A 12028-nucleotide genomic window follows, 5' to 3' on the forward strand; every position below is an offset into this window, starting at 1 on the left:
ACCCCATGCATTCTCTGTAATGCCTTTTTCATTTTCCATACTAGTTTTAAAATGCTTTGGTCCAGTTTATACAAAACTACTTTTAAAACTTTATAATACTTTATATTATAAGCCAGGGATGTCAAGCTCACGTCATATAATGTATGTATGTGACTTTTTTTTCCCCATTTGCTAAACCGGGCATGGGTGTGGCCATTGTATGACACATCTGGCCTGTGGGCCGGGAGTTCGACAGCTCTGTTATAAGCCATAACAAGTTTGCATTTCACACTCTTCCAAAATACATTTACCTTAGGGCTAAATGTTATGTCAGAATCAGACCAGTATTTCAAAGCTGCAGTTCCTCTCATTCTTTAGTTAAGAATAATTAAATAGATAAGTCAGTGATAAAAATTCCATTTCCTGATATTCATATGGTACCCATTCATTTTAGTAGGCCTTCCATGCTGTTAATATAAGCCTATTTTTGTGAAGTGAATTTGTAAGAACTTCCTACTCATTTCCTTGATTACAATGGGGAAGTGTTATTGTTGAATGGTTTATTATGGTTCCGAACCAGATTTCTATCATGAGAATTTTATTTGCAAATTTGAATTTTTCATTTGTTCCTCTCCACGGAGCCATTGGCATCCTTTCATGAGTTGTTGGAAACTTCCACAACACTGTGTATGTTACATGGCACAGCAATTAGCTGGAACTCATGGCAATTTGGAAAGCATTCTAATATAAAAAGTTTTCATTTACATATTCCTGTGACAGTAAATAAGCAAACAAGGGCTACATCTTTTTATGTTCTATGCATCTTACATTCCACATTGATGCTGGCAATCAATATATACAGAAACTGAAGTTTCTGACGCAATGGGAGTTCTGTTCTGTTCGCCCATCTATTTTTAACTAGTCATATTTTCTTCGTTTATTTTATTATTTTATTTTATTGTTCTATCATTTTACTTTGCATCAGATTATCAATCTTCTAATGAGCAAGGGGATACAGTTTTACTGTAAATTAGACAACTGTGAGTGTCTGGTGCCATCTTACTTGATTGTCTTACTCAAAAATATGTACATCACATTTTTTTTAATGCGGGAGATGTGTAGAACTAACAGTGTATTTACTAGTGTGTGAAAATATTACTGATGTTACTTTCATGTCTCTAGGAAATGGCAAAAATTCTCAACCACCCGAGAGTCTACGCTTTTCTACATGTACCAGTTCAATCCGCTTCTGATAGCGTATTGATGGACATGAAGAGAGAATATTGTGTAGCTGATTTCAAACATGTGGTGGATTTTCTTAAAACTAGGTAAGTCTAATATTTAAAAAGTTAAATAATTTGATAATATGGATTTTAAAAAGATAATTGCTTTTTTGCATCTTCATGATTTGGCTATGCCTTACAATTGCTTTGATGGGATATTTTGTTTCAAGTTGTTTATATTCTGGAATATATGATTTGATGTGGGTATTTTCACTAAATTGTTGAATGCAGATATTCAGAGTAATTGATGCAGAATGCAAAACACAAAAAAGTGCTGCTCCGGTCATGTATTTGGACATTTGGTTATTGAAAGTATCTTTTTATTCCTAGTTTACGATTTGCAATACGCGGATTTTGTGTTAATCCAGGAATTCTTATTAGCAAATTATGACAATCAGTAACTATATTTCAAAATACTTTTTCACAACTGTATACGTTATTTTGTCACCGTTTAAATGAACTTTGTAGTAAATTCCATTGGTAACATTCATGGAGAATTCCTTAATTAAGAAGTACTAGCAGTAGGAAAACTTAGTTAGACTGTAATCAATGTGAGTACTAAGTGTTCTAAGTAGAATTTTTACTGAAAATAATACTCTGTGATTTTGTGAGGATTGCCTGTGTTTATTTCCATATACATATAGGTATATGTAATTTATTTTACTAGTTGAAGGTTAATTCCATGTAATCTACACATGATCACCTTTTGTGGCCACTTCCAAAAACTTACAGTAGATGGTTTGGAAATGTTGAAATATTTATGAAATATAAAACTATCTATTGTTGCTAAATGTTTATTAGCTGATTATGATCTCCAGAATCAAAGGCAACCTGTCCACATTTTAAGCGAGAGAAACAGTATTGTTTTTGTTGTCAGGTTTCTCAGTCCAGGATAGGGCAGTACAGATCACTTAATATGTCACTGCTTTGCTTGATTATCCAGCTTAACCTGAGGGAAGTCTTACAGATAACAGTTCTGCACAGTTGGCTTTATCATATATCAGAATTTAGCCATCTACAACTTTTAATTGTCTTCTGTACTGAAGAGATATCATGGAGTTTTAGCTATTCCAAGTAGTGGTGGGATTCAAAAAATTATTACTGCCAGTTCTGTGAGTATGGTTTGGTGGGCGTGGCGTGGCTTGGTGGGTGTGGCAGGGGAAGGATACTGTAAAATCTCCATTCCCTCCCCACTCCAGGGGAAGGTTACTGCAAAATCCCCATTTCTTCCCGATCAGCTGGGACTCGGGAGGCAGAGAATAGATTGGGGATGGGACCAGTCAGAGGTAGTATTTACCAGTATTTACCAACTACTCAAAATTTCCGCTACCGGTTCTCCAGAACTGGTCAGAACCTACTGAATACCTCCTCTGATTCCAAGGTATTTAAATTCAAGGCTTCTCCTCCCATCTTTCTGAAATAAGAGATACTTTCCACTTGGTGGTCTCAAAGTAGGATGGTTATGTTAAACAAATCCAATGGAAGAGAATATCTGTAGCTCAGGGTTGAACTAAGGAGTTCTTTCTTGTTGCTTGGGTGTGTTTCGTTACCCAAATAAGTACAGTGTTTACTGTATATTGCCACTTGCCCTGTTTACATTGTGAGTGTGGGGTTTGCTATATATTGCAACTTTCCTTGAGAATTTTGCTTTGCCAAACCCATATTTCTATTGAAAATCTAGCAGAAAAAAAAATCTCAATCTTTGCCATATTGCAAACTGATATATATTAGTTGTACATTTAACATTGGTTTCTTGTTGGAATTATTGTACCAAGATCCTTAACATTGTAATAAGCCTTGCTAAAGTGTACTCTAAAATTCGTGTTATTAGTTCAGTTTTGGCCTCCCAGCGTACCTGAGAAGAGCAATAGGCATGGTGAGACTATTTCAATTTACATAAGTTCTAGTAGTATGCCAGCATGGTAGGGACGGAGAACTGGTATCTCTTTAACTTTTTAACTTTTATTTAATTTATAGACCGCGCCCTCTCCCAGAAGGGACTCGGGGCGGTGTACAGTCATATTAAAAACACAATAAATATGCATAAATATAAATATAGATATAAATATAAATGTGGCTGGAGGAGGTAACATATAATTTACTGTACAATAATAGTTAAAGTTCAAATTTAAAAATTTAAAATGCATTAAGAACTACCCCTAAAACTATCCCAGAATAAAATGTTTGCCAGGAGATATACAATGGGACTATAAATGGGTCAGGCCAGCTAATTGGAACAGGTGGGTCTTGAGTTTCTGTCGGAAGGAGCGGAGGTCAGTAGTGGTTCTGATATCGGGGGGGGGGGAGGTCATTCCAGAGGGTTGGGCCCATCACAGAGAAGGCTCTACTCCTGGGCGCCGTTCTCACATTCTAGCATACTTAAAAGGCTTCCGGTGTGCCTGATACATCCTCAAAAGGATGTTGCAGGAGGGAAATGAACCAGCTTGGCATCCAATTTGAGACAGCAGCCTCTTTGGATATGTGGCCCAGGGAAGGAGTAACTTAAAGTCAAGAAGAGAAGACCATGGGGAGGACTTGGCTGGTGAGAGCATTAGAAAGAAATTTGCAGAGAATTCAAGCAGTGTCTTTGTCTAATGCCAGCAAAGCATTATGGGCACGGAGGCTACATTAAGAGCACGGACAAGGTTCAACCCTTTCACAGGAAGAGATGTCGTCTTCTCTTGGCCAAGCTTGTTGATGTTTGCTGAAAGATGTCACTGTCAGTTTCCCATCCTTGCCTGCCATTCCTAAAGTGGCCTTTTTTTCACAGTCCGAAGAATGGCTGCAGAATGCACAGATTTCCTGAGTAGCTCTGGATCCACTATGTTGCTGTTTTCTGTCCTTCCAGCTAAAAGTGCTGCCTGTAATAGGCTGAGCAAGAAAGGATGGACAAGATGACCCAGGAATCGCTGGGAAGGAAAGTGACAGAGAGATAAAGGTCCTGTAGAGCAAACTGGTAAATTTTGTGAATAACTTGGATTGCTGCCATTATGCCAACAGGTAGCCTCTCTGAACAGATCAAGTATAACCATTTAAAACCACCTGCATTAGAGTAAATGCCTATCTTGGTATCTTTTGGAGCATATATTGATACATATATATGGAGCTAAGTATTATCTAGAAATGTGACAACATGAAAAAACAATGAAAGAGAATGAGTATCAACCCAGTGTTTGGTTTATGCCTTTAAAAAAAACTACAATGATTGAAAGAGAGAGAGAGAGAATTGTTCATTGATGCACTAACTTAAGGTAAGATACTAAATACTCTAGTTATTAATGTCTCAGAATCATTATTTTATTTAGTTGAAAACTGCACATTCTAAATGTCATAACTTAAATGTTAAAAACTTTGGAAGTTAACTTTTGTTACAACAGAGTTGCTATCAAAAAATTTGGAAATACTGAGCAAACCTATAAGATAAAGGTAAAAGTTCCCCTCATACATATGTGCTGGTCGTTCCCGACTTTAGGGGGCAGTGCTCATCTCCGTTTCAAAGCCGAAGAGCCAGCGCTGTTCGAAGATGTCTCCGTGGTCATGTGGCCGGCATGACTAAATACCAAAGGTGCACAGAATGCTGTTACCTTTCCACCAAAGATGGTTCCTATTTTTTCTATTTGCATTTTTATATGCTTTCGAACTGCTAGGTTAGCAGAAGGTGGGACAAGTAACGGGAGCTCACTCCATTACGCAGCGCTAGGGATTCGAACCGCCAAACTGCCGACCTTTCTGATTGACAAGCTCAGTGTCTTAGCCACTGAGTCACCGTGTCCCTCAAGCATACCTATAGATTGTATTATACAGTATATAAATAAATACTGTTGATTCTCAATAGCATAAAGCTAGTTCATCCAGGTTTGTCGTATATATGTATGTATGTATGTATGTATGTATGTATGTATGTATGTATGTATTATATATATATTTTAAGTGCAACTTAAAATTATTCCGTTTTCGCTGTTTTTTATTCTGACCATTTTCAAGCTTTATTGATATAATTGGTTTTATTTTAAATAAGATGTTTTATTTATTTATTTATTTATTCTTCGCATTTCTAAACCGCCCCCTCTCCCAAAAAGGGACTCGGGGCGGTGTACAGTCCACACAACAAATAACAGATAAAAATACAAATATAAATATAAATATAAATATACGTATATATATGGAGGAGGTAAAATTAAGAGTACTGTACAGAAGAATAAAATATGGCTCTAAAAGCCCTAAAATCAATTAGAATTAAAACACTACCCTTAAAATAACCAGTTGAGAGTATACTTCCAGGAGTTAATAGTTGTAACATTTATAATTATAATTATGCCAGGCCAGCTAATCGGAACAGGTGAGTCTTCAATTTTTGTCGGAAGGAGCGGAAGTCCAAGGTGGTTCTAATGTCGGGGGGGGGGGAGGTCATTCCAGAGGGTTGGGCCCATCACAGAGAAGGCTCTACTCCTTGGCGCCGCCCGCTGGCGTTGCCTAGTGGACGGCACCTGGAGAAGGCCCTCCCTGTGAGAGCGGATTGGCCGCAGGGATGTATGTGGGAGGATGCGATCCCGCAAGTAACTAGGTCCTGTGCCATGGAGCGCTTTAAAGATAGTAATCAGGACCTTGAAACACACCCGAAAAACCACAGGTAGCCAGTGCAGCTCGCGCAGGAGCGGTGTTACGTGGGAGTATCTAGACCTCCCCATGACAACCCGCGCGGCCGCGTTCTGTACTAGCTGCAGTCTCCGGGCGCGTCCCAAGGGAAGCCCCATGTAGAGAGCATTACAGTAGTCTAGGCGAGACGTCACCAGCGCATGAGTGACTGTGCGTAGGGCATCCCGGTCCAGTAGGGGGCGCAATTGGCGAACCTGGTGGAACGCCCCCCTTGCCACGGCTGCCACATGGTCATCCATTGACAGCCGGGCATCTAGGAGGATGCCCAAATTGCGCGCCCGTTCCACAGGGGGCAATAGCTCGTCCCCTATGGCCAGCGATGGGGTCAGCTGGCTGAACCGAGGTGCCGGAAGCCACAGCCACTCAGTCTTGGAGGGGTTGAGTTTGAGTCTGTTGTCCCCCATCCAGACCCCGACGGCTTCCAAACACCGGGACATCACTGTGACAGCCTCGTTGGGGTGGTCTGGGGTTGAAATGTACAGCTGTGTATCATCAGCGTACAGATGGTATTCAACCCCAAAACCATGGATGATCTCACCCAGCGGCTTCACATATGCATTGAACAGAAGGGGCGAGAGGACCGACCCCTGCGGCACCCCACAAGAGAGTGGCCTCGGGGTCGATCTCTGCCCCCCTGTCAACACATATTGCATCCGGCCGGAGAGGTAAGAGTCGAACCACCGTAACACAGTGCCTCCGACTCCCATCCCCTCCAGCCGGCGCAGAAGGATACCATGGTCGATGGTATCAAAAGCCACTGAGAGATCTAATAAGACCAGGATAGAGGAACAACCTCTATCTCTGGCCCTCCACAGATCATCAACCAACGCGACCAAGGCTGTCTCTGTGCTGTGCCCGGGTCGGAAGCCGGACTGGCGTGGGTCTAGATAATCGGATTCATCGAGGTGACGTGGAAACTGCTGCGCCATCACATTCTCAACAACCTTCGCCAGAAAAGGGAGGTTGGAGACTGGACGATAATTAGCTAGCTCCATTGGGTCGAGTGAAGGCCTCTTGAGTAAGGGCCTCACCACCGCCTCTTTCAAGACAGTTGGTAAGGATCCCTCACCCAACGAGGCATTCACCAGGCCCAGAAGCCAGCCTCGTGTCACCTCCCAGGATGCCAGTACCAGCCAGGAGGGACACGGGTCCAATGAACATGTGGTGGGTCGCAGCCGTCCACGCAACCTGTCTAAATCCTCGGGGGCAACAGAGTCAAACTCCTCCCAGAGTGGACTCACAAGACTCACTGCTGACAGCCCGTTTTATTTAAAAATCTGCATGAGAAATTATTTCTAACATACAGTACAGAAACAGAACAAGCTCAGTCTATAAGAGTGAAAAATATTGGATATTGGAATCTACTTACATCTGTAAACCTCATTTATTTTTATTTCTGTATTAGTAGGTCTTTTTTCTTTGTGTCATCTGCTAAAAGCAGCCAAATATGACGTTCCTATATAACTATTCCCCAGTAGACATCTCATCACAGACATTCTGAAAGCAAAACATTGCAACAGATTCCTGCAGTTTCTCCCAGAAATAAATTATCTATGAATCTGTTCTTATGGACACATTTCTTGTTTCTCTTCCAAGCTGCAATGATGGATACAGGAGAGTAGGTATTGTTTAAGAACTTAGAGGGCCACTATCATTCAGGACAATACCATGTGCTTCTACATTCAGTGCTTCCAACTGAAACGATTTGCATGAAACATTTGTGAATAAAAATGCTTTTAGATGAGTCTAATGCTAGGCGAATGATTAAATAGCATTTGTCTACTAATTTTAAACTGATTCAATCCATAACAATGTACTGAAACTGCCCCCCCCCCCAAAAAAAAGATTGTTCTTTTTTCTGCGAAACTAATAGTTGCATGAAAGCCATTCTTAAGGGTTAAATATTGTAAAGATCCACCTCTAGGTTGGATGTAATCAGTGGTGGGATTCAGCCAGTTTGCAGCTATTCGAGATAACCGGTTGTTAACTTTCTAAGCAGTTCAGAGAACCGGTTGTTGGAAGAAATCTCCTTTTGTTTTTTTCCACTTTACAGGGCTAATCCTGTAAAGGGCTAATCCTGTCACCTATTTCAATCAGCTGGCCTGGCACTTTCTTAGTTTTACCTCCCGGGATTCATTTATTTTAATTGGGTTTGGGGTTTTAATAGGCTTTTAACATATTATATTTATTATTCTATTACAGTCTCACAACCTCCTTCACCTACGTATTTAATTATTTAACTGTTTATGTATGTATTTTACAACGTATTTTAGTGACTGTACACCGCCCCGAGTCCTCTCCGGGAGAGGGGGCGGTCTATAAGTGTGAATAATAAATAAATAAATAAATAAATAAATAGTAAGGAAGGCAGGAAGGAAACATTCTGGTATTGTTTCTAGCCTAATCTTTATTCCCCTGCTTACAGAAACTGCTCTCCAGTTAACCCTTATTACATTGTAACAGCTAAGGCGAAATGCCCATTGACGTGGGTGATGTTGAGTTGGCCACGCCCACCCAGTCACATGACCACTGAACCCCGCCTACCCAGCTGGTCATTAGGGCAGAGAACCAGTTGTCAAATTATTGGAATCCCACCACTGGATGGAATGGTAGCCACAAAGTATAACAAAATCTCAGCAATGGCATTGTATTTTTTGCTGGATTATTCCCTTGGTTTCTTCTCGTTGATTGAAGAAAACACATTTTTGTCGCAAAATGAAAAGTCCTGTTCTTCAGGCAACTGCCTGCAGCAGAGTGTTTAAATTCCCTAACTGAAGGAGAAAAAAGAGGGACCAGTAGCAAAATCCTAGCTGCAATGTATATGTGTAAGTCACTAAAAACACTTTTTCCACACCTGCATTGAAACAGAAGGACCATAAGCCTCTTTTTAAAAAATTATGTCCCCGTCCTGGAGTGGTACAATTTATAACAATAACCCAATATTGTTACTCTGAAATATGAAAATAATAGTGTTTTGACATTAGGTTTCCCATTTAGATTATGTAACTTAACTGATGCTACTTCCTTCTATATTTTTCATATTTCATAGGCAGCATTTAAATGTTTGTACCCTATCTTTAGATTGATTACAACTATTCTAAATTAATTCATTAATATACAGTGCACTGAAGGAAGATGCTTAGATCATCATAAATTATCATTCAGGGCTTTTTCGTGCACAAAATCCCTCACGTTTTACAAAATTAAATCTTGGAATATGCAGCCTTTCAAACTCAGTGCTTTTGCTTAGAAACATTGCAGTCCAGTTCACTTCCTGCTAATGCTCACAATCAGCATGTAAATAGTATTAACAGAAGCAATTTTTGACAAACACCTTCAGATTAATTACAGTCCTTTTGCTGATCCTTCTTCATTTACAGATCACTGCCCCAATAGATCATAATGTCTTTCAAATGAAGGATTTCTTAATGGATTTTTAAAATATGGCTCTTAGATGTCCATGCACTTACAGCAGTAACATTATCATTTCAAATGCTTGATGAAATTTTCTAAATCTCATATTTATTTAAATTTCTGCCTGAGTATGCAGAAAGGCATCAAGTGCCAGCCGAGAGGAAACGTGTTCCTATGCCCTGAATAGCCGTGCTTGCATTTAACGAAACCCGCAGTCAAAGACACTTGCATCACTGGGCAATATCTATTAACATTTCTTTGCATCCTGTTATTATTGAACCGGGTTTGCGAACAGTACAATTGGAGAGAGAACTTTGTGCACCAGTTTGTCCTAACAGAATGAGAATTTATACGATACAAAGTGCCAAATTACATACTGTAGAACAGCAGTCCTCAACCGATGTGGCTTGACAGCCCGGGGTGGGGGGGAGGAGAGGAGAACTGGGCAGTGCGAGCGGCAGGTCAGCATGCAAACATGTGCATGTCTATGCAGCTTGACTTGCACAAGTTGAGCTGCATATACACCTGCCAGCCTGCCACCAGCGCAAGTTGAGCTGCATGCATGTGTCCACCAGCCCACCACTCAGGGGTCCCGGTTCTGAATAAGCCATGGTCCAGTAGTGAACCACAACCCAGGAGTTGGGGGGCTGTGCTGTACAGCAACATTTTATATATAATATCTATGTCTGTTTATATCTATCAGTGTATGTATGTGTATTCCAATGATATTATTCAATTTCTTTAGTTTTTGGAGGGGATGGTAGTTGATTAAAAAAAAATTACAGTGGCTTTGGTTAGTTGCTTGCGAAAGACTAGAACTTCCTTTGTATTGGTCCTAGAGACCATAGAATCATAATTTTAAAAGGCCATTATATCTAACCTACTTCTCAGTGCAAACATTCAAATTAAAGTATTCCTTTTAAGTGACTGCCTTGCCTGTGAGGTCTTAAGCTGGCAAGGCCAGAAGTAAAGAGACTGAGGCCAGGCAAGACCATTATCAAAATATAGGATGTTAGGATAGTGATCAGATGCTGGTTCTTTCCAACCCAGAGACAATGAACACTCCAGTAAATAAAGGGATTTTAAGCCTCATTATTATTAGTTTGAGCAAACAGATTAAAAAATATAGCATAAGAAGTGTATCTACCAACAAAATGATATCCACATATCTTACAGGCTAACAAGAAGTCCTTGATATCCAATAATGGCTGATTTCCACAGAATCCACTGCTAGGTTCTGTACAAAAGCTTTCAACAAGCAAACAACCCCAAAGTATTTATTAAAACCTGGAACCATGACTTCATTACTTCACTATGGTCAGGATATCTCAACTTGGTGGCGCATGACTTTGGGATGGAAACAGTGATGGGATTCAAAGATTTTTAATACCGGTTCTGTGGGCGTGGCTTGGTAGGCATAGCGTGGCTTGGTGGGTGTGGCTTGGTGGGTGTGGCTTGGTGGATGTGGCAGGGGAAGGATACTGTAAAATCTCCATTCCCTCCCCACTCCAGGGGAAGGTTACTGAAAAATCCCCATTCCCTCCCGATCAGCTGGGACTCAGGAGGCAGACAATAGACGTGGGCGGGGCCAGTCAGAGGTAGTATTTACCAGTTCTCCCAACTAGTCAAAATTTCTGCTACCGGTTCTCCAGAACTGGTCAGAACCTGCTGAATACCCCCTCTGGGTGGAAATTAAAAGTCTGAGGTTTTCATAGGGAGAAAAACTTTGAAGCTCCCTGAAGATTGTCTCCATTTAATTCAGGAAACAAGAGTGGGTAGAAAAATCAGATTAGTTAAGAACTGGACTTCTAGATGACCCAGGACTGGTTCTTGCTGCCAGCGCATTTGGTGCCTCTTTCCAGTCTGGAATGGTTCCAATAATTCCAATAACTACTGATGTACAGTCTTTAAATAACATATTCAAGCCTGCTGTGTATCCACTTAATTGCCATGCTATCCAACCACACTTCTGTAAACCAGTTAAGTGTGAGTTTGATAGCATGATAATTAAGTGGATGAAGCATGTCACGGACACTTTGTCAACAGCAACGCTGAAGTCAAGATGTCTTATGCCTACAATGTTTTCACAATCTATCAAAGAAGTCGTTCAATGAAAAGATGATTCAAGATTAAACTTGCAAGATTTGTCCTTGAGAAATAAATGCTGATGCAACTGCTCTCTAATAATTTGCAGAGTAGTGCTTCATTTACCCTCCTATCGTGTATCCCCAAAAATAAAACCTATCCATTGGGGAAATGGATATATATATATAGCCGGGAAACCAAAATAAGTCAGTCTCAAAGCCAACGCACCCTCCTAATCATTCCATTCCAGTCTCCAAATCCATTGACGATTTCCATTTTTCTCTCTGAATTAATGGAGACATAACTGTAAGTGGATTTTACCCAATGAGGTTTTCCTTTGTATTTTGCCAGAAAACGTACTGTACATTTTGTGAAATACCTCTTTCTAACATTTTGCGCATTTGTGGGTTTTTTCTCCCCATAGGCTGCCTTTTCTCTTGAGAGTTCAAAACAATTTTGATAATAAGAGGTCTCCTTTATTATTAACTCTGTCCTTGTGAAGTAAGTTTAATTGAGAGAAAGAGTGATTGGCCCACAGTTATTCAGTAGACCCTAGTTTAGCTAGGACTTGAACTTAATTCTTTCTGATTCATATTCATTAACCTAGCTGT

The 12028-nt window shown here is 40.3% G+C and overlaps 1 protein-coding gene across 1 annotated transcript in view; it reads left to right on the top strand.

The window, feature by feature from the left end:
- CDKAL1 (CDKAL1 threonylcarbamoyladenosine tRNA methylthiotransferase) overlaps window positions 1-12028 on the top strand; it is a 332059-nt gene that overhangs the window by 221692 nt on the left and 98339 nt on the right. Inside the window, exon 11 of the mRNA XM_081952974.1 lies at window positions 1162-1307. Coding sequence (XP_081809100.1) covers window positions 1162-1307 — 146 coding nt within the window. The remainder of the gene's footprint in view (window positions 1-1161; window positions 1308-12028) is intronic.

Source organism: Natrix helvetica (assembly GCF_964273705.1).
Source record: "Natrix helvetica genome assembly, chromosome: 4".
NCBI lineage: Eukaryota > Metazoa > Chordata > Lepidosauria > Squamata > Natricidae > Natrix > Natrix helvetica.